The following is a 21,657-nucleotide window of genomic DNA, read 5'->3' as shown; positions in this document are numbered from 1 at the left end:
GTGAATCACGCTCATCATAATAAACAACCTGCCAAGCCCTCGGAGTAGCGGAAAAGAAATCTATTGAGGAAAGAAGATAAAAGTGAGTCGATTGGAATTATCTACGTTGAAGTTGCAAGACAGCGATGCTCCTATTGGAGCGGGGCGAGGAAAGATCTCCGGGCAGACACACGGCGATTAGCTCTTCGAGCTTATCGTCTCCACGTGACCGCTATCGGTAATCGGCGGGCTAGACTCTGTCACGATGCTGAACGCAAACTACCGACGCATTCGGAGCACAGACGAGCTCGTGTCTCCGCTCCGATCAGCGCTCTGTAACGTCGACTGCATGCATTTCTCTCCGCTTGTCCGATCCGATGACCCCTCCACCCCTTGGGCGATTCATCAGGTATTCGCTCCAGTATTGAAATAATTTTTGATACGCCTGAGAAGCTTTCCGCGACTGCTCGTTCGCGAATCCATTGCGGGCGGAAGGCATTCATCGAGCAGTAGATTGAAAAGAAAGAACACGCAAAGCTCAGGCGATATACCGTTGCGGCTTTCTGAATTTCGGAAACAAGTTCGCCCCGGTCTTCGGATTGCTTATTGCTCCGTTCGACGCGCAGAATGAGTGAGAGAGAAGCCGCTCATCTGAGACGTCTAACTATGGTAAAGCACTTCAGGGACACACCGGATTGTCGAAAGTCTTAGGTAACGTCAAGAAAGAAAAAAGACGCGAAATAAAGACACTTCGAGAAACACACAAACGGTAGGCGACCAAGTGAACGAAGAAATTCAATGCGGATCGTGTTTCAAGCTGCGGTCAGTGTTCGGAACAAGACAAGAACTCCAAGGCTCACAAAACAATTATTGCGTTTTCGAGAAACGGCTTATCGATGACTCAAGGAATCAGTGACGAGATTCTAGAGCGCTGCAATTAGGTGACGCGAGAAATCCTCGTAGCTTCCGGCGGCTCTCCAGGCTCTTAATTCATCGATTCCGAGAACAGTCTTGCATGGAGGCCATCCAGGAAAGGACGGGCGCAATATGAATATTCAGAAAAATATTAATTGTCAATTCAAAACGAAGCACTCGCAGAACAATGGTTCGACTACCGGTTCGATTCCCGAGAGGAACCGGGAGCAATTCACATTCACAGATTAGAAAGCACTAATGAAAATCGCAGGGCTACGAGCGACGAGCGCATCGTTACATCCGATCCCGAAACGAGAGGAGTCTCGACTAAAAAACTACATGAATATGGATCGCAGGAAATGAACCCATCTGAATCATCATTACGTTCATTGTCGTCAGCTGTCCTCGCGGGTCGACACCCTCCCACCTGAACCCCGTCAACACCCAGCTTCCCGTTCGTATTCCTCCCTTCTGGCGCTCTGCATTCTTAATCTGTATGTACTCTGATACAGCAGATGGCAAACCGATATGACACCTGCTTTCATTCCTCCGCAGTATTCGGGAGTTGCATGATCGAACCCTCGTTGGAACGTGGAGCGCCGAAACGCGAGCCAGAACTCCGGCACATCACCCCGTTCCGCGATACGCAATCACCGGGCGGGCAGCATTTTCTCCGTTCGAAAACCGAGGGACGCTCGGAAATTTTCAGCGGGACACTGACATGCGACAATATGATCAATGATCACAAGTCTCATGGCGGCCACGGTAGAGCTAGAACTCCGAGCGCGAATCCCAGATGCAGATTCAAACAAGTATTTCTCGTGGTGCCAGTGAGAAAAGGTGACTTTCGGAGAGAGCCAGGAGGAGGCTTTCCAAACATTCCGGGAAGCTCATCCTCCTATATGAAGCACCAAGATCTCTAGCGAGCTTCCATTGACAGTGTGTCATCGTCAGCTGAGAAGTCTCTTCGTATTCCTCAAAGGGGACGGAAACGTAATAACGAAGGACAACCTCACGAGATATCGGGAACTCGGGGTCAGGCTCTTCTTCTTTCCAAAAGTGGGGAGTCCAAATTATTTTCCAATCACAGGAGCTCGTCCCTTCCGAGAGAATTCGGCCGGAGCGGAAATTCCGAGCGAGGCCCCGCCTCGACTGCTTCGCAGTACAAATCCGTCCCGCGTTCCCTCAATTTATTCCGCTGAAAACGAGACTGACAGCCAGACTTGTGGAACTGGCCTCCGAGAGCAATCTGACATGCTTCCAGAAAACATTCCACGACTCTCACCCTGAGCGAAGGCGGATCGTATCGATTTCCGAGCAACATGTGCGGGGTGGGACTCCAGTTTTTCGAACATCGCAAGGGAGGGTATCAAAACGAGAACGGAAGATTTCCGAGTGCGACGGTATCTATTACCGACGAGGACACATTCACAGAGACGTGCCGGTAGAGTCTCCAGAGTTCCTCAAACGAGTCAACTAACCTCATTTTGGCGTTTGTTCTGAAACAGGCTGGAGTTGTATCCGTTTACACTGAGTACACTTTGGACCGGCAACTTTTCCAAGCTCGGCTCACTCCTGCGCTTTCTCTCTCCGAAACCGCTGGTCACGCGGTTCTCTATGGACGAAAACAGCTGTTCGAAGGGGGATCCACCGTCGGATCGAAGTCACAAAACACGCTCAGAGCCCCGCAAGAATTCACAGCAAACTTGTGGAGATCTCTCTGCGCCCCGTACCTTGCTGCCTCACTGCCTGCCCGACTGGCCGGCGGTCTATCTGTCTGCTTGGCTCACTGGCTTGCTTGCTCGCCTGTATGCCGCCGCTGCTTGCGCGGCTGCTGGTGGACTCCCCGATCAGCACGGAGAAGGGACGGGGGACTGCGGGACCATAGCGACATCTGGCGACTATCGCTAGAAGCGCGTGGAAAGAGACTCAGGGAGGGGCCCGGGTAGCGCTCGCGTGCCATCTTCGAGTTTCGGGTAGAGTGGCGGCGGTGGGCGTCGGTTTCGGTGCTGAAGATCATGTAGCGGAAAATGGTGTACAGTCGACTTGCATAAAAGGGTATTCCGTAGAACATGGTTCCGCTGAGACACCTGAGGGCCCGCGAATCTGATTCTTTGGTGTGGGCTCGTGCAGGGACCAGTGCGGTGTTCCTGCAGGCGCGTGCCCAGCCTGATGAAGTAAAGACGCGTTCTCCAATTTCCCCCTCCCGCCGATCGCGCGGCAAGTTTCCGCGTTCAACGGTCACCTGTCAAGGGGGGTCGGACGAGATTCTCCATACCTTTACCTACATCCTTGTCGAAAAATAGAGCAGGACCTGAGTCCTTTCCATCGATGAGACAATCGAATCCAAGTTCTCCAACTCAAACCTGTGTAGGTCAGAATCGCCACCTCATTCCTTGTAGGCAAATGTTCCTTAGTCTCGAGGTCGATCCGGGCTCCGGCCCCATTCTCGAGGTAGATTACAGGTAGTGTACGTTGGTGGCTGCTAGCTACGTGCTTCTCTGATAGTGTTCTCTCTTATCATCCTGAGTGCTGAGCCCTCAGAACCTGACCTCCTTTCACATCCAGGGACAACAAAAGATTTCCCGAGATTTCCGCGCTCCCACGGGACTATGGAACCCGAATTCACAACATTTGGAGGACACCTGTCTACAATACCGCAGGGCGAATAAGCCGTCTCGGGAACGATGGGGAAGGCGAAGCGAGGAAAAACTGACGGCTCTTCCTAGGACGAGGATGACTGGCTTCCATCGGGAAATTAGAACGAGACAATCAGAGAGCGGGAAACCATTTTCCCTGGGAGCGGAGGCGCGGCTGTGGAAATGAACGGCTGAGGGTCGAGAGGAGGAATGGTTTGCCTGGAAAGGATTGAATGCTCGCTGAAGAAATGTCGGTCCGGAGGAACACGGGGCCGGCTCTCCTGAGCGAGAGCGAGGAAGTCATTTGCCTTGAAACTGATATGAAGTTGGGAGGAGCAGCGTTTCCCCTCGGATTGGACGGAGGGCTTTTTTCCCGAGAGACAGAAGAAGTCGGAGTCGTTCTTTGTATCGCAGACACGGTGTCCCCCTTGATGCCGTCTGAAGGATGATCAAGGACGATGGAGAATTCCCCACATCCACATGTACACCCCATTCCTCTCACAAGTCTCCTAATGCACCCATATATTTTCCTCTTATTCGTGATTTCTGAGGGTCTCCCTCCAAGCTCATATCTCATGGCCAAAGCTAGCACCGAGTCTCGCTCCCGCGCCCGGCGAAGGTTACTCGGTCCGGTAGCATCAATCACGATCATCATCCACAATGTTTATTTTTCTCCCCCGAAGACAGCTAGCAGCAGCTAGCAACACACCACAGCTGGAACTCTGATTTTCGTTGAGCTTTGCTCAAAAATTTCTACTGCTCTGTCAGATCTCATCGGATCTGAATACTTCGATTAGGCAAGCATGGGATGTGACGGAGGCACAATCCCCAGACGCGACGAGTTGGTGCGCACAAAGCAAAAAGGAGAGCAAAAGGATGCGAAGTCCGAAAACGCATTCAAATGGAAACACTGTGCGATATCTCAGGCAAGTGAATCAGGACACTCCTTATAATCCTTGAAAACCCTAAGCCCAATGAGGTCAGGACACTCCACGACTCGACATCCGAATATTCATTCTGCTATCCATCCCTGCAGCAAGCTCTGAAAAAACCGATCGTAGCATGCGATTTGGGACGACTATACAACAAAGAAGCCGTCATCCAGTATCTACTGACCAAGACTGAAGCTCCGGTGGAAATCGCATCGCACATCCGTCAGCTCAAGGATGTCACCGAGCTGAAATTGACCGATAACCCAGCCTACAGGGACGTCGAGTCCAAGGGAGCCGAATGCGTGGACCACGCCGTTTCGCCGTACGTTTGTCCGACGAGTCTCCTCGAGATGAATGGTGCCTACAAGTTCATGTTCAATCGCCGCTGCGGATGCGTTCTCAGCGAAAGGGCACTGAAGAACGTGAAAACAGAGAAATGTTTGAAGTGCGGCGGCGGTTTCGATACGAATGACCTCATCACTCTAAACCCTAGCGACGATGAACGAGCTCTTCTCGAGCTCCGTATGGCCGAACGCAAAGCCGCCATGAAAGCCGCGAAGAAGAAGGTCAAGAAGGAAGTCAAGAATGAATTCGAACCTGAGCCTAAGAAAGCTAAGACCCAGAAAATCAAGACCGACAGCGCGAAAACCGAGCCCGGAACCTCAGGGACTTCGCTCGGAGCTTCCAAGTTATTGATACCCGAAAAAGCGAAGGAGTCCTACTCGATAGCCCAAGATCCGAATGCATCCGAAGCGCTCAAATCTCTCTTCACGACTCATGAGTCGGCGAAGAACAAACCGAAGGCTCATTGGGTCACTCATAATCCACTCTTCTACTGATGCTTATATCCTTCTCAGGAGATATAATTGTGTATGTAAATAAAATGAAGGGAGTACGGTGATATTGTTGAATGGAAGACTTTTGCCTAAATTCTCAGAACCATCGGAGATCGCGATTCGTCGGAAAGACTCTGCTATTGAAAAATTCAGAGCGCCTCTCAATCGAGTTCCTTATTTCTGTGCACTGTGGACAGCTGCCGACATCTCGGCTGGCTCTCGGGCAAGCTCGATGATTGGAGTCAGAGACCGCCGAATTCGCGGAGAAAAATTCCGCGGATGGCCGAGTTCTGTCAGCTTCCAGGGATTCGATCGAGTTCGGCCGATGGGCTCGACTAGATGACTCGAGCAATAAGGAACCTTGGGTCAGAATCCAGGGTCGGACAATGGAGAACCTGGGCGAGCTTCTCTACCTCCAGGTCTCTTGCGAATTTCCGAGAGGGAGTTGCCGTCGAACTCTTAGACAGCTGATCGGAGAAACGGAGTTCGGAGAATCGGGACTTTGACCCTCTCGACGTGGATCAGATTCCTAATGGTTGGTGGATAATATAGCACTAGAGGAACGCTTGGCATAGATCAGGCTTCTACTCACGCGCTGGAGTAACAATACTCGGGTGAGCAACGCCCGGCAAATCGTCCGCTGCATATAGCCCTCGACTTAGTCAAAGTCCTGGAAACCTACGAGAGAAGCTCTGCCCTCAGGGCTGTGGAAGCTACGTCGAACCATGCATCCTGCAGAGAGAATTGCGTCCATGATCCAAAACACGAGCATCGATCCGCACTTTTGGAGTGGTATCTCAGACATCGAGCACAGTTTTATTTCTCCCGGCCTGTCCGTGGTGAATTCTGGTCTGCCCTTTCGCCGCGCAATGAACTACTCAGACAAGTTGAGATAAGTCCTCGTTTAATTCGATTCCCGTTCACAAATTATGTACATGTTTCATCGAAGGGGACTGTGGATCTTGCGTGATTGAAGTCGCTCAGAGTGAGCTGAGGTTGTTGTTCGTGTAACGGTCCTTCTCCTGAGTTAGCAGAGTCAGCATTTTCGCAACAGTCATACCCTCTTCTTCTTTCTCCCTCTCGACAATTGGCGTCTCTTGATTCTCAGCGCCTTTAGTGAATTTTATGAGTTTTTCTTCGATGGTGTTTTTCACAATGAATCGATGAACATGAGTTTCCTTGTTCTGACCTATCCGGTGGATCCTACCGAGAGCCTGTAGTTCGTCCCCAGAGTCTAGGACAGGTTCAATCAGGATCATGTGCGAGGCTTCAGTCAAGTTCAAACCTTTAGAGCCGAGTTTGATGGGCATTAATAAAACCGAGATCTGAGGATTCTTCTTGAAATATCTCAAGTTTCGTTGCAGTTGGTTGGTGGACGCCACAAGCACATTGCTGATGTTGTTCTCAGCGAAGGCTTTCTGCAGGATGAAAAGGACCGACGGCCAGAGCGAGAAGACGATGCATTTCATCAAAGGGTCTTGGTTTCTGATCCTTATCAGGTTCTCCACAACCCCGGTGACCTTGGTTGAATGGCTTCCGATCACCTGCAAGACTCTTTGTTAATTTTCTGACATTATCCAAGCGACTACGGCGGATTGACGATCCAGATGCTTGAGCCAAATCTTTGCCGACCGATGAGATACGGAGTCTTCATTCACCTTGATGTTCGACGGCTCATTCTCTTTTCTCCTCGTGTCCACGTGGAATATGTCTTCGAGTTTCGAATAAACTCGGCACATTGGACACTGCACCCGCACACTTGTCTGGCTCCGTACCACGGGGCACTGAGTCTTGATGAGCATTTGGAGACATTCGATGCAGATATTATGACCGCAATGAAAAACTCTCCAACGTTCGCCGAGAGCAGAACGACAAGTTGGGCACTCCTCGGTCGAACCTTCCGTCATGGAGCTGGTCTTCTCCAGCGTTCTGGGGAGACATCGATTTTGAGCCGATCATTCACCGCTTGGCTTCGAAAAGTATGATGATTCTGAGGACGAGCGTCAGACTTTTCCATCAGCTCTCACCTCAAGTAGACGAGTTGATGGAGGCATTTGCAGAGATCTTCCTCGCCGAGTTTTTTGTCGTTGTGGAGACGAGCTGCCTGCGCATCGATTTCCCAGAGACTAGAGATGTAATAAAAACTCAGATGATTCCAATCCGTCATCGATCAATCTCGATTTCAGGTCAGAAGTCCGGGCCCAGAAAGAGAGGGACACACCCGAGAGCTTCTTCGGTGTGTACTCACTGGACAACGTTCGCAGGTTTTTCCGAATTTTTGAAAATCTTGTCGTCGGGTGCTAGCTCGAACTTGAGAGCCGCCATCTCGAGTTCGTCCAAGGCTGCCACGTAATCTTTGGTTTGGCGATAGCACGCACCGAAACTCTTGAATTCTTTGCGCAACAAACTCAGATATTCACAGTGCAAAGCGCCGTCGAATTGAATGTCCTCAGATTCTGGGGAGAGCAATTAGGATCGGAGTCGTCTAATCGAGTCAGTGCGACTCCTACGGATATGATTGCGTGATTCGAACGAAAACACCCACCATTATTCGTTTTTGTCAAAGCGGCCAAATATATCACAATTTTTTCAACGTCCGAGAGTTGCCAAGTTCCTTTTCGGGTGACTCCATCGCCGCGGGTCAGGTCTTCAGCTGCAGCGTTGTCATCCTCATCGACTTCTTGCTCGGCCTCGCTTTCCTCCTTCTTGGGGGAGAGCGGATCACAGGAGAACAATTTGCTCTCGTAGGCTAGTAGAATATCCTGGACCAGACAATATCGACAACGCGGCCTTTTCTTCTTGATTGGACGCAAATGGCACGATATAGCAGCTTGGATGTCCTCCTGAGAAAGGATACCATGTTGAGATGGAATAGGCTTGAAGAAAAACTCTAGCCGAGACCTTCCCTGCGAGTTTGGAACTCACCTTAGAAGGATCCGACGCGAACTGATCGATAACCTTCATCAGATGCCCCCGACTTTCGTAGAGGGCATCCAAATGATTCTGAATCACATACTTCAGGCCATTACAGTCGGTGAACCTGATGAGCGAAGCTTGTGAGGATTTCGATGTACGAAAAGACAATGCAGCTCGAGCCCGGAGAGCTGATTGATTTCACCCGAGCATAATCGATAGCGAATCAGACGAGGAAGAAAATACGAGTTTTCGAAATTCACCTGTTGACCAAAGAAAGGCCATAGGCGCCCTTGTTCTCCACGAGATGCTCCTTGAGTTTCTGGATCAGGCGCTCGCCGTCATCTGTGGATTCGGTGGTACCTTGTTTGATGTCTGTCTCCCTCTTCATTTTCTAAATTATCTGTCTCCCAATTCCATCCGCAGGATATCAACGGAAAGCATAATTCGCTAGACTGCGCACCTTTGGCCTGAAATCCATCGATGAAAGAGATGTACCACTTCTCCTCCTTCGGTAACCTGAACCGATCGCTCAGCTTCTGCAGATCATTTCGATAATTCGTCACCGAGAGCATGGCTTGCCGTTGTCGTTCGCCGTATTTCGACAGGTATTTGTCGCGCACCTGAGGATTTTCTTCCACATGATTTAGAAGGATTTCACTATTGATCAAGCCTTCGCCTCAATCACCGAATTTCGTCCAACTCGCTGACCTGATACGCGTGCTCCATCAGTTTATCATCACCAGTCGCCCTCGGTATCAGGGGAACGGGATTGAATTGATGATCGCTCTGCCAATCGGACGTCACGCCTCTGACGCCGTATCCCGATTGATTCGGTGCCTCCTGCCCATTCCACCTCCCGGCCGCGAGTCCTCCCGCAGTCCGCATCTGTTGATCGTTCTCCTCTGCGGGGTAAGAGGGACTTAGATACGTCTTGAGCTCAGATTTTGCGGCCCACGTTCGATATCCAAATGATTTCGAACCGAATGAGATATTTGACGATCAATGAAGGCTCTGGGTAATGCATACCTATTAACGCAGCCAAATTAACGTAGGTGTGGAACTGTTGGAGTGGATCCGCTCGTAGATTTCCAGAGTAGTAGGAGATCGACCAAAGGACCTGACGAAATGGGAGATCGAGATGTCAGACAATCAGAACTGCCGCATAATTGGTTGAACGCGGGTGCCGACCGATAGCCACCCACCTGTCGGTAGAAGTCAGCAGCGACCAAGGGCTCTCGTCTCAACAGGGCCAAGCCGGCCAAACCGTTGAGGGACGAGATTATTCGCCTCTGTGCTTCCTCCGCCTCCCGGACTGAGCGTCTGAAACACGGAAAATCCGAAATCGTCTCTGGTTCTGTTCCGAAACGGAGCAGACGATACAAGAAGAGCCGACTCACTTAATCAGAGCCGTGAGGAGATCGTCCATCGTATACGAGGAGTTCTTCAGAGAAATTTCTGATCCGCGCACCGCCTTGGGGTGAGAGCAGGCCTGTCTGAGTCTTTTAAGGGGTTCCATGAGCTTGATGACATCGGATCTGAAAGAGAAAAACTCGATCATCAGCATATTTGGCCCATTACCTCTGGTCTGATACTTCTAGTATTTCAACTTTTTTTCTACTTAGGTCGATCCCAGATTACTATCCACGAGTGAGGATCTTCTCCTAATATCTACGGGGGTGAATTTCTGAAAGCTTTTTCCATCGAAACACCCACCTCGGCATTTTAGAGATTATGTTGTACCAGGGGAATCTCTTGGCAACTTTGTAAGCATCTTCATAGCATATAACGGTTTGTGTCTTGTAGAAAACTTCTTCAGCCGGAGAAAATTGTAGTTCGTTCATATGGGTATGCTGAGCCGGTAGGTTCAACTGATCCCAGACTTCTTTCTTGCTCATCCGTCGGAAACATTTTGTCATTGTCTTGACTAAGGTACTCATATCTCCCGAGTAGTAAGGTTTTAGGATCAGCTCCCTGAACCACAGCATTTGATCATACGGGGCGACTCGGAGAAAAACGAACAAACCGAAGATATCGTTCAGATCTTTATGAATCGGCGTACCCGTCACGCACCATCTGCGAAACGAAGGCGATACTCATGACTGGTGATGGAACGACGAAGGATTCTCGAGATGATGAGTCAATTCATTCAGGAGTCGGATATGATATCGAAGCATATGCCCACCGATTTATAGCCGGTATCGATAAGACCATCTGAGCCGCTTTCACGGTTGAAGACTCGACCATTTGTGCTTCATCCAAGGCCACCCGCCAGAACTCTGCCGATACTAATGGTGACGGCATTGCCTTGTGCCGTTTCGGTGTGCGCAACCTGCGCTGACCGTCCGCAGGAGCTGACGAGAGAAGAGGTGCTCGTGAGGGGCTCGTAAGTGAAGGATTAGCAGCGCGATCTATGAATCGATCAGGAAGGTCCTCTGACATGCCGGGACGTCCTCGAAAGGGATCGCGCTCTCGCGAACTCACCTGTGGTCACATTCGCGTGGTATATCTCCTTTCTTAAAACTCCGTAGGTCGTTATGATCAAGTCAAATTTATTCAAGCGATCCGGTGGGACGTAGCCATGGTGCCGAACCCCCTGATAGACGAACACCCGCAAGGAGCATTCTCCGACGAGCCAGTTGATCTGCGAGGAATGGGATTATGAGTCCAAGTCCCCAAATAAAACGAAGAAGACGCTCCCAAGAGCATTGGAATCAGAGAAATCACCTCGTCCGTCCATTGCTCGCAAATACTCGCTGGACAAACGATCAGAGTCGCTCTGATCGGGAACAGGGTCTCCGAAGAGGCCCAGCACTGAGGGCATTTCGCCGAGACATTCGCCGGACAGCTCGCTATCACGGACTGAAAATGTTGATGAAATAAATGGATGTTCCGAATCGCGTGTCTACCGGACCGAATCGTTGGAAGAGAAGCAAGACTGCGCATTGGGCGGTAGGGAATGCCGGGAGACTCTAGAATGGGTAAGAAGTTATTATTATCGACTTACGCTGTTGCAGCTCCCGCATGTGTATCGACACGCTTCTTTTTTATCTTCCTCTATGACGATTCCAGTGTCCTCGTCCTGAAATACCCCGAGTACCATGAGATGGACGAAGCGTGGAATCGGGACGGTTATAGCGGATACTGGTCACGACACGAAAAATTCGCAGGTAGAATTCTCAGTCGATCGAGACCGGTTGGGCCCTTGGTGGGAGTCTCTTTGATTTGCCTTGAGCTCAGCGGGCTCCATCTCTCGGGAATCTCGGACCATGACCATCATTGTGGAATAAAAAATAACAATCGATCGGCACGAACCGTTACGGGAAAGCCGGGGCGGGGTCGGCTCAAGACGAGCGCGATTACCTCCAGAGTTTTCCCTAGACCCATTTCATCGGCTAGGATGCCTCCGGGACGGAAGGTGACTTTGTTGTGTGCTGGGGGGATACTCCGCGCGAAGCTGGAGATGGGGAACCGATTAGTGAAACGCGCAGAAGTTATTCCGAGATCCGGCGACACTCAGCCGGACCCAGGGGAAGAGTGAGCGGGGTAACCTACCATCCTAGGAATCGGTTGTAGTATACGCTTCGACCTCTCTTGTCTTCGATTGTTCGCCACAATTCTTCGCACTCCTCAGATTGAGGCTCGGTTTCCATGCGACACATCCACGCCACTGCCTCCCGTTGATAGTCTCGGAGGGTAACCTGGAGAGCAGGAATCAGCATCGAGTTCCCACAAAACAGAGAGGAATATGAAAACGGAAACTTTTCCCCAAGATTGGCACGAACCTTAAGCGGACAGTAGACCGGTGTGGAGATCGGTAAAATGCCCTGACTCCGTTGGTCGTCCAGGACCGTCTGGAACAGGCGATCGTAGTCCTCGGAATCCTCGAGAGTTGTTGTGTTCTCTGTGAAGTCGAGATCGCGTCCAGTTCCTGTCCTTGCGGAATACGAACTTCGGTGGCTCTTGGAGCGAAATCCTCTGATGAGACCGACTCACCTCGGTAGCTGACATTGTGGAAAAACGACACCAGTTTCTTCATGTCTTGCATCCCTGAGCAGCTCACGGCTTCGAGCCGACTCGCTAGTACAGGAACGAGCGACTCCGGAATGAAAATCGCCAGGTTGAGCTCGAGTTCCGAGCTGCCCTGAATGCTGATTATCGGGGCCTGGAACCGTCTGTTCCGGCAAAGTAGGGCTTCGACGACATCTTCAGGCAGATCGGTGCTGACTTTGCACGATCGAATCTGTGAATTCAACTCGTTGAGCCAATGACGGAACCATTGTCTGTTTGGACAACGAACTGAAAAATGGGACCGACACTAACCTCCGAGCCCCCTCCCAATTCCCACAAGACGTGCATATCTTTATCCTTATCGACCGTCCAGTAAGCTCCGGTGCTGATGAGCGAGGGGTCCAGATTCGATCCCGTCAAGTTGAATTCCCCCAATTGAAACAAAGTGCTGTGCGAGCCCGCAGTCGGAATCAGTTTCACGGAATGATCGTAATGCTTGGATATCATCGAAATGATGGATGATCCAGCTGGAACGGAATTTCCTAACTGATAGTTTTTCACCAACGTATGTGTTGGCTCCCGGAGACATCTCGGTACAGCGGCGGCCTCAAACCTGATTTCCGCTTCTTCGACGGGGTCTCCGGAGCAGGCAAGGATTGTCCGATCTCGTCCACGTCTATTTCTTCTTCTGGCGGCTCCGTTTGTCTGGCACACCACGACAGTCTCTGCTGAGAGCTCTCGTCTAGTCGAGACGGCGCTTCTCTCTTGCTAAAATTCAGTAAAAATTAAACCTCAGGGGTGTAAGGAGGAGCTAAGGTTATTGATTCCCAGAAGTCCACTCTGCCTGGCCCCGGAAGGAGCGAAGATATTGCTCAGTAGATTCCAAAAATTCGTATTTGGGTGGAACGAAACCATGATCACCGCATATCGTGACGGAAACATTTATGTACGCGCAGCTCCGTACTACTTCGTCCGGCCAGCCGTCTTGGTTGCAGAGAAGGAAGCCTCGCTCCGCGACAAACAAAGTGTCAAGAATCTAAATATCTCTCGCGCGGAGTCCGAACTCCTCAAGTATATTCGCGGAGGGCACTCAGACGCATCAGAGTTCTCCGCATCCAAAGGCATCAGTCGAACGGAGACGAAGATTTCGACTGCCGACCGTCACCCGAGGACTTACCGTCGGGAGCTCCCAGCGGCGGATGAGGCGCCGTCGAGGTTGGGTGCACTCTCCATGGGAGATGTTTTTTTGAGTCAGGAACTCACGAGTCAGAGGGTAGACCCCTCACACGATTAGAGCGCACACCATGAAAGAATTTGAATTCGAATTCTTCTGAACCGTCCTGTTGACATATATCAGCTGCTGGATCAAGCGCCGCGAAAGCATTCGTAAACAATGACCCTTTCCCCTGCAGCAGGCGGCGCCATATTCTCTGATCGGCTCATGCTCCCAATCCTGTCGAACGGCGGGAGGATGCGGTGATTTTTCCCAGCGGTGAATTTGACTAGAGGAAGCGGACGAATGGCGGGCTGTAGTCAGGGAGGTGAGAATTTTTAGAAACCAACGGCGAGGCGATCCCATGACGCCGCTCGGGGAGGGCGGCTGAGCGAAGTTCTTGGAACGCCGGTCTTGCCTTCCACGTTTGGAGGTTTTTTGGAACGCTCGATCCGCCGAGTCTTTTATTCTGCGCGGGTTTATCTCTATGATGTCGCGAGCTCGTGCAACGAGCTGGTGATCTGCACCCATGGTCCGGACGCGCTCAGATCCAGCTCACATTGGCTCTCGCTCAGGATACTTGCGATCCTTGATCGGAGATGCGTGGAGGTTCTGAGTTGAACCTGGAGCCGGGGGATTAGCTAGCGAGAGTTCCCGAGCGGTTGCTCCAAGTTCCCCCCCCCAGAAGGGAGCATGGACTATGTCTTCGGGTTTCCGGGTCCGGCTCTCACCGTTCCATTCTCGGGGATGACAGAACTTCTCAAGAAGAGAGCTTCGTCGGGAAGTCTCTCTCCCCGTCGTAAAATGAATTTTCCGCAATGATCGAGCACCTCGCGGCGATCGTTCCTATACGGCTCGGAAGCTGATTGATTGTTTGCTCCTGTTGCAGATCGGAGCTCTGAGAGCTCCCTGAATTTAGAGTCTCAGGGAGAACTGAATACGAAGGAAATCGCGAGGGAACTCTTCGTTGCGATTAAGGAAAATCAATCGAGGAACCTCGCAGACAATCAGGTGTTCCTTACAGAGCTGTATTCCTGTATCGATAGCGACGTCAAACCGGAGGGTGAGTGATCACTTCTGAGCACCTGCCCGTGCTCGAGAATGAGGTTTGGCAGTGTCGAGTCGACGATGAGGAGGCACAGTTATCGATTTCTCTATCGCGCTCTTCTTTGCAGAGGTCCAGTGGAAACCAGCGGCTCCGAAGAGTGAATACGATCAACTCCGCCTCATCCATGCGTCGCTATGCCTGCAAGAGTTCAAACGAGCCGAGTTCTTGTCGCGGAGCTGCGAATCGAAACTCATGACTTTCTTGCATTTCTGGGCCAGACTCCGGAAGGCCGAACTGGATGCCAAAGGAATCCTTAGCGCGAACAATATGCCGTTTTCGGCAACTTTCGACAAGCGTCAGGTAAGTTCCATAATCGCCCGCTCATCGAGAACTCGCAGGCATTACGAAGAAGACATGGCAGGCGCTGGAGAAAACCGATTGGCTACACATACGTTCGATGACTCAATGTTTCGTGACATTCAGCGTGTATTGCCGCAGACGTATCTAAAGATACTGAAAGACCTAGAGGACACCGCGAAGGTGGACGACGACGGGTACCTGAATTTTGTCAAAGCCAAAGTACTCCTCCTACTTCGGAGACAAACAGACGCGAGGGATTGTCTTCTCTCGGGACTGAATAGGGAGCCGTGCAATTGGATGGGCTGGTCGTTGCTGCACAAGTTCGTCACATGCAAGGAACATCTGAGCTACGTAAGTCTGGTGTCAATCCAATCAGTTCAGGTCTGAAGGGATCATTTTCCGTGTTCCGCGGGTGGAGCCTGAGTTTTCAATCCAAATGAGATCATTTTCGCCTCACCCTAGATCAGAAGACATCCTACCTCAGGTTTCAGACTATCTGCATGATCATTGGATGAAGAGATTATTTCTCGCCGACATCAGATGTTCCGTGGTTCCGCTAGCCCAAGAGGATGACATAACAGCCGTGTACCAAGAGTTCCTCGAAGTATTCGTCGACTCATCGTATATTCTGACGCAAATGGTGATAGCCCAACAGAACCAGCGTCAGGTTTACGCGGCGCTACAACTATTTAACAAGGTATTCCGAATTCGAGCGAGTACTCCGTGTCACGGGTGAATGTCGCGGAATGACGCAGGCAGCTGGGAGACACGCTCCACAAACTCACCACTCTTTTGATCTGTGTTGATGCATGAGAGAATCTGGGAATTTCTTTCTCCCTGTGGAACAGGTTCGAACCCTTGACCCCTATCGTCTGGATCAGCTGGACGTATACTCCAACCTCCTCTATGTGAGAGGGTCGGAGGTCGAGTTGACTTATCTGGCTCACTTCGCCATGAGCGTTAATAAGTATTGCAAGGAAACCTGCGCGGTCGCGGCGAACTTCTTCGCCTTAAGGTGAGCTTGGTAGAATTCACGAGAGAAACCTCTGAAAAAAAGGCTCGCCCCTTACCCTGGTCGGTCGGAGATCGTCCGGAATATCGATTGACGCTGCTTTGATTTGTCAGGGGTCAGCACGAGAAGGCGGTTGAATATTATCGGAGGGCTCTGAAATTGGACCCGGAGTATTCTCAGGGATGGACGCTCCTCGGTCACGAATGTGTTGAAGTCAAAGACACGACGTCCGCCATCGAGGCATATCGTCAAGCGTGCCACATTAACGAAAACGATTATTACGCATGGTGAGTATGAGGCTCTGATACATTTTCTGGAGTTTTACTCTGCGGGCCCCCAAAATGTGACTCTTCGGAATCCTCTTCAAGGTATGGCTTGGGCCAGTTGTTTGAAGTACTGAAAATGCCCTACTTCGCACTCCGGTATCATCAAAAAGCCCACTCACTTCGACCGACCGACTCCCGGATTGTCGTCGCTATGGGTGACTGTTATCAGAAAATCGGGAAGTTGGACGACGCAAAAAAGTGTTACTACAAAGCATACCAGACCGGAGATATCGAAGGGATGGTCTTGCACAATCTCGCCAAGGTGAGACTCTTGAGCGAGTCTCTTACCTCTGCTATCGAATCAGTTCTGCCAGGGGTTGGCTCGGTTGTCGACCCCGCTTGCGCAAATTCATTCCTTTTTAACTTGTCCCTGCAGCTGCACGAGAAGCTCGATGAGCACGAAATAGCTCGGGAGTGCTATCGAAAATTTTTAGACGAATGTGAGGAGCGTCGTATGCTGGACGTTGAAGAGTTGGGCGATGCCTTCCTCTACTTGGCGAGAGCGCACTTGTGAGTATAATTGAAATTCTTCGGTTCGTCCGTCGGAGTTGAGGAGGCCACAATCACGAGCGCTTCACCGCAAAGGCTACTTCCCTGAGAATCAGGACGACCCAGTATCTACCCCGCGGATCCGCTAACGTGTTGCGAATTCCTCCCACAGAAAAGAGAGGAATTTGGACGAAGCTTTGATTTTCGCTCAGAAGTGCTTCATTTTTGGACCGAAGAGAGAGGAGAGTAAAATGGTTATCAAGGAGATTGCGGCTGTCCGGGAGAAAGAGAATGAGATCTCTCGGAGTCTGGTCAAGACGCACTCAACAAATAGGCAGTCCCTGAAGTTCACGTGACGGATAGCCGATTGTTCTGGAAGTTAATTTCATTTAATAAATTTTTCGAGAGTCGTGGCTTATTGCAGTATCCCTCAATGACTCGCAGTGGCCCCTACGTCATTCATCGGAGGGCAGGCGATCGATCAGAATAAGATTATTGTTATGGATAATGTTTTAAGAATGATCCGGTCGAGTAGGTCAACCGCCAGCAGCGAACGGCATCGAGTGTCGCCTTCTCACATCTCTGCCTCCAGCGTGTGAGTCGGGCAGCGTTCCGCATCCTTCCGAGTGGCTCATCCTTCCTCTCGAGCGAGATAGAAAGATATGAGAAGTTGGTTGACAACCTGCGACACGTAACTCTCTTCTCGATGTCCTCCATGAGGTGCGACACGTAACTCTCTTCGCGATGTCCTCCATGAGGATAGTGCAATCATACACTCGCCCCCAAGAGAACCATAGATTGATTGATTGATGAAAAATATTTGATGAAAATTGTGAAGAAAATACGTGTCTGCATGAAAGTACAGTACAAACTCGATAATATCACCTAATTCGTGTTCAAAAATGGTGATATAATCGAGTTTGTGCTGTACAGGCGTTCTCCTAGGGTGGATAAGATCCCCTTGAGATATAACGTCCCAGAAACGAATTTCCCAACGAGTCGGGAAAACTCAGGTCGCGAGCATCTCCAAGTTTCTGCAGCAGAAGAAAACAAATCGAATTTGGCGGGTGAACACAACGACGCGAGATGATGCTCGTGATTCTGCCTGAGGAGAAAAGTTCTCAAACCGGTTGGATCGTAGGACAGTGAGGACTGTCCGAGTGGGGTAGTCTCGCGCGATATCGATCGAAGAGGTTATTCAGAGTGTTCATGAAGTCAATCGAAGAATGCGAGGAAACTGAAGAATGACAGGAAATCGAGCAAAACAACTGATGAGTATGTCAACGACTTGAAGAATTCGTTCGAAGACGGCGCTCAGATGTCTCGTCTGCCTACCTTCGCCCAAGGCGTTCAGTTCTGTGTGGATACAACCCCCGACCGTCCTCCTGAGGAGCAACACCATTCCTCCAGGAGCCAATGGGAACCAAGACCCCGATTCCAGCAGAGGGGATTTCGGGGAGGACCCGGAAACTTCAGAGGAGAATACAGAAACGCGAATCCTAGAAACTTCCGGAATTTCTCGCCCAGAAACCCCCCCGGGTCAGGACAGGGTTACGGAACAAGACAGTGGAATCCTCGGCGACCGAATTTCAGCAACCCTTACGAGAAGCAGCTGACGCCGCGCGACTACGCACCTCGCCAACAGAGATGGCAACACAGTTTCAGAGGGGGACGAGCGCCACTATCCTCTGGGTTCGGACCCTGTGCCAGCGGAGCCAGTGCGGAGACATTGGCGATCATCGATGCGTTCGTGAAGCCGTCTATGCTAGAAGATCCCTGGAGATCCTTCGAGACATCCAGTGTTCCTGTTACGCCAAAAAAAGGAAAATTCGGTGAGAGCGATGACGACGCACATGGTGATTGTTTACCCTCAACCTCGCGCAACACAGCCGAAGATACTCCGAAAGGCGATGGCGACGACGAGGATTTCAATCTGAAAGATTTCATTCCGAATGTATGATGAGCCAATGTGCATATTGAATATACACTGTACAGATACAGATTCTCAGAGGATGCTTGATGTCAGGGGAACAGTGAGCCGAATCAGGGGGGGGGGCACAGATTCATTCCTTCCGTTTTAATAAATTATTATCGGACCCCCTTACAAGGTGGAAATTAAGCTGCCCAAAGATGGATGATACGCTTTTATTCGGCTTTCGGGAACCAAGAACCGAAACTAGATTTTGGGTAGTTTCCCTTAACGTTGAGGTACAACAAATCTGTGAGCTTCTAAACAACGCGTCAAACCAACAAAAATCCGATTTTCATAGACTTATTTCCCTGGATTCTCGGAACCATTCTTCTCTCGATGCTTTCTATATACGTGAATATGGAGCTCGGTCTACTAAATCCGGAAAGCGGCCTAGAACGGTGCCATCAACAGGTGCACATGAGTGTACAAAAAATGAAGCGCCAAACGCGGAAAATTCGAAAATTCCACCGATTATACAGTTTCAGGTTTCCTTCTCGCATCTCTCTTTGAGCAATCTTTCGAGAGCGGAAGTTCCTTGGGTTGGTTTCTCCGGACGCCATAGAGAGCCCTTCTGCGGTCTGGGAGCGAGACCGTTGGGAGCCGTCAGGGAGCCGATTCCCATCAACTGCTGATTCGAAGGTCCTAACAGAGGAGCTGGACCCATCGACATCGTGGGGTTCCATGAATTCCCGCTGAATAAGGAGTACGTCCCCGTTGGCCTCACGAAGGCCGAAGCTTGAGAAGTTCTAGGATCGGTCGCCGGTCTGAGAGGGGCCCTCGGAGGAGGCGTGACGTAACGTATATCGACATTGTAGATGGGTGGCGGGGGTTGTTTAACTAGTTCCTCTATCGTCAGTGGATAGGGTCCGGGCGGATGCGGAAGAGCTGCCGCACCGGCCGCCGGCTGTAGGGATTGGGGTGGAGGAGGCGGCGGCGGCGGGGGAAGGGGCTGAGCAACCGGCAGGTTATAGCCCCAACGGGGCCCATACTGAACTGTTGCGTGAGAATGCTGAAACGCCATGGGGCTCGGGGAGAATATCCCCTCGTTGGTCGGAGGGAAGCGCTCCTGTTGCTGCATGATGGCTTGTAGCGCGACGTTTTGCCGTTTAGGTTTCTCTTTCGATATTTCGTCGTTGACGCTGAAGCGAACGGCAGGTCTGGACTCGTCGCCCATTTTCAGTCGTTCCAACTCCAGGCTGAGGCTCAAATCTGTCGTTGAGACCGGCTGCGCATGGAACTCGTTTTCCTCGAACCTCAATATGTTCGTGCCATCGATGAACTTCAGTTTGCACAGCTCGATACCCTGTTTCACGAAGCGGCTGCGACGAAGTTCCTCGACGAGCTCCGCGGGCCTCTTGTCGTTTTCGTTGAAATCGATACGGGACTGCACATGTCTGAGAGGGAGGAAACCCCGTAGCTCGATATCTTCCGGTAGAGCCTCGTTCTTCCACTCGGTCTTCAGTTGTTTATTGAACGAGTTCAGCACCGTACGGAGCACGAACCAGAGATCTTTGCACGGATCCGTTGAGACGCTCTTGGGATTCGAGAGCAACGACTCCAGGAGGACTAAGATCGTGGACGTCGTTGGACAACCACTTTCCCCGCTGTTCTGCAGAGTGGCCAACAACGCCCCCCGGAAGAAACTGACGACGAACTCGCTCATCAATCGAGAGCTCTCTTCCGAGCCTTTTTCCGTCGCCAGATGCTTCGAGCTCCGGTTGTAAGTGAACAGGCCGATCGTGGTCATCATCAGAAGCTTTTTCTCGTCAATTTTCTTCGAGCACGACAATCTCAGTAGCGAGTCCATGAGCTTCGGGAGAATCTCCGCCGCGATATCCAATTGTTGATTCATGTGAACTAAGGCTATGAAATGCAAGAACGCAGATATCGTCTCCGTAGCGTTCATGCGATCCTTCACGGGTGAGCTTTCGTCTTGGATGATGTTAACGTAGATCTTCTCCAGGTTGGAAATGGCCACCACGAATGGTTGAACGACAGAGAGGCTGCGCACATAAAAGAATACAGTCGACAATCGATTTCCTTTTGCTCCTTCGAGTAAGCCGAGCTGGTTGTAGGGATGCCCGTTGCGATGGTCGAAGTCGGCAGCCCGCCGGTAGTAGCTTTCCGCGACGGGCATGTCCTTCTTGTACCGGGACAGATCGCCGAGATGAAGTAAGCAGTACTGACAGATGGAGAGCACTCGTGAGCGCTTCGTGATTCGGACTTCTTCCGGAAGCGTCGTATTCTCACGCACGTCCAAGACACCTAACGTGTCGGGACTCGGCATCGCCTGTCGAACAAATCGGAACGAAAAATGAGAGCTGCTATCGAAAAACGGATGAGGGATGCCGGGTCGATGTCTTAGGAACATATCGAATTGGACAGCGTTCTGCATTTTGAGCTGACGGTCGTTGAGGGTCGACTCATCGATCGAATGATCCCCCATTACCTTGACTTCGGAGACTCGATAACGATTGACCAGTTTCTGCAAGAGCTGGAGGAAATAGGAAGCCGACATATCGATCATCAGGCCCAGTCTCAGACTCCTGTCTGCACTGTTATCTTTCTGTATCGTGGTTATGGCGGATCGGAATCCAACATTCCACAAGTCCTGTTCGAGTTTGCGACTAATCGCAAACTCCAAATCGTGGAATAAGACATCTTCGACTAGAGAGCAGAACCTGCGAACGAGGATCGGAGACGAAATCTCATTAAGGCGCTCTCTTTGTCCCGTTGCAAAAATCCCCAGCATGGCTTTCATGTCAGTGCCGTGCATTCCACAGGTCCTCACCCTTTGCGTAGCTCGTGGGTTCTCTGATCGAGAGGGTCGACGGCAGCATTAAGTTCCGTCCGGACTTTTTCCAGTTCCTTGAGGGTCTCATTAGCCCCGCGGACCCGCATGACAGTTGATTCACCTCCTACGATGATGAACAACTACCACCACCACCACCGTCGACACTCGTAAGCGTGTTATTGAGCTGCTGCTGCTCTCAGCTGCGACGTCGTCTGCTC

General features: G+C 51.0%; 4 protein-coding genes across 4 annotated transcripts; 2 read left to right on the top strand and 2 right to left on the bottom strand.

Moving 5' to 3' along the window:
• The first annotated feature begins 4,226 nt into the window (after positions 1-4,226).
• LOC100899477 (replication termination factor 2) lies at positions 4,227-5,373 on the top strand. Its single transcript, XM_003746378.2, has 2 exons — positions 4,227-4,459; positions 4,570-5,373. The coding sequence occupies exons 1-2, from the start codon at positions 4,337-4,339 to the stop codon at positions 5,302-5,304; spliced, it is 858 nt and encodes a 285-aa protein (XP_003746426.1). The 5' UTR covers positions 4,227-4,336; the 3' UTR covers positions 5,305-5,373.
• Positions 5,374-6,281: 908 nt separating this feature from the next.
• On the bottom strand, positions 6,282-13,458 carry LOC100905692 (E3 ubiquitin-protein ligase SHPRH). The gene is made up of 24 exons (XM_003746420.1): positions 13,403-13,458; positions 12,839-12,993; positions 12,538-12,752; positions 12,211-12,457; positions 12,000-12,118; positions 11,770-11,915; positions 11,530-11,671; positions 11,222-11,296; positions 10,942-11,076; positions 10,699-10,858; positions 10,400-10,568; positions 9,931-10,290; positions 9,615-9,752; positions 9,420-9,537; positions 9,244-9,334; positions 8,926-9,119; positions 8,678-8,837; positions 8,478-8,559; positions 8,227-8,341; positions 7,847-8,144; positions 7,550-7,757; positions 7,329-7,427; positions 6,960-7,230; positions 6,282-6,845 (listed from the first exon to the last, which is right to left on the bottom strand). Exons 1-24 carry the CDS (start codon positions 13,456-13,458, stop codon positions 6,282-6,284), a joined length of 4,317 nt encoding a protein of 1,438 aa, XP_003746468.1.
• A 199-nt stretch (positions 13,459-13,657) lies between these two features.
• Positions 13,658-17,085, top strand: LOC100899339 (cell division cycle protein 23 homolog). Its single transcript, XM_003746377.2, has 10 exons — positions 13,658-13,766; positions 14,328-14,501; positions 14,614-14,846; positions 14,985-15,197; positions 15,331-15,543; positions 15,695-15,861; positions 15,972-16,145; positions 16,227-16,446; positions 16,561-16,694; positions 16,846-17,085. The coding sequence occupies exons 1-10, from the start codon at positions 13,745-13,747 to the stop codon at positions 17,027-17,029; spliced, it is 1,734 nt and encodes a 577-aa protein (XP_003746425.2). The 5' UTR covers positions 13,658-13,744; the 3' UTR covers positions 17,030-17,085.
• Positions 17,086-19,126: 2,041 nt separating this feature from the next.
• LOC108864627 (protein SMG7-like) lies at positions 19,127-21,546 on the bottom strand. The gene is made up of 3 exons (XM_029112345.1): positions 21,437-21,546; positions 21,095-21,326; positions 19,127-20,935 (listed from the first exon to the last, which is right to left on the bottom strand). Exons 1-3 carry the CDS (start codon positions 21,544-21,546, stop codon positions 19,127-19,129), a joined length of 2,151 nt encoding a protein of 716 aa, XP_028968178.1.
• Between the last annotated feature and the right edge of the window lie 111 nt (positions 21,547-21,657).

Source organism: Galendromus occidentalis, unplaced genomic scaffold, assembly GCF_000255335.2.
Source record: "Galendromus occidentalis unplaced genomic scaffold, Mocc_1.1 scf7180000077496, whole genome shotgun sequence".
Taxonomy (NCBI): Eukaryota; Metazoa; Arthropoda; class Arachnida; order Mesostigmata; family Phytoseiidae; genus Galendromus; species Galendromus occidentalis.
Note: the sequence above shows the minus strand (reverse complement) of the source record. Positions and strands in the feature narration are given on the sequence as shown.

Coding starts and splice junctions, on each gene's coding strand:
- LOC100899339 (XM_003746377.2), top strand. CDS start 13,745: ATGGCGGGCTGTAGTCAGGGAG. Junction 15,862..15,971: donor GCGAACTTCTTCGCCTTAAG/GTGAGCTTGGTA, acceptor TTGATTTGTCAG/GGGTCAGCACGAGAAGGCGG. Junction 16,695..16,845: donor TACTTGGCGAGAGCGCACTT/GTGAGTATAATT, acceptor TTCCTCCCACAG/AAAAGAGAGGAATTTGGACG.
- LOC100899477 (XM_003746378.2), top strand. CDS start 4,337: ATGGGATGTGACGGAGGCACAATCCCCAGACGCGACGAGTTGGTGCGC. Junction 4,460..4,569: donor AACACTGTGCGATATCTCAG/GCAAGTGAATCA, acceptor CCATCCCTGCAG/CAAGCTCTGAAAAAACCGAT.
- LOC108864627 (XM_029112345.1), bottom strand. CDS start 21,546: ATGCGGGTCCGCGGGGCTAATGAGACCCTCAAGGAACTGGAAAAAGTC. Junction 21,327..21,436: donor ACCCACGAGCTACGCAAAGG/GTGAGGACCTGT, acceptor CCTCGTTCGCAG/GTTCTGCTCTCTAGTCGAAG. Junction 20,936..21,094: donor ATCGAGTCTCCGAAGTCAAG/GTAATGGGGGAT, acceptor TTTGTTCGACAG/GCGATGCCGAGTCCCGACAC.
- LOC100905692 (XM_003746420.1), bottom strand. CDS start 13,458: ATGGAGAGTGCACCCAACCTCGACGGCGCCTCATCCGCCGCTGGGAGC. Junction 12,994..13,402: donor GCCGCTGGGAGCTCCCGACG/GTAAGTCCTCGG, acceptor ACTGAATTTTAG/CAAGAGAGAAGCGCCGTCTC. Junction 7,231..7,328: donor CATCAACTCGTCTACTTGAG/GTGAGAGCTGAT, acceptor ATGTCTCCCCAG/AACGCTGGAGAAGACCAGCT.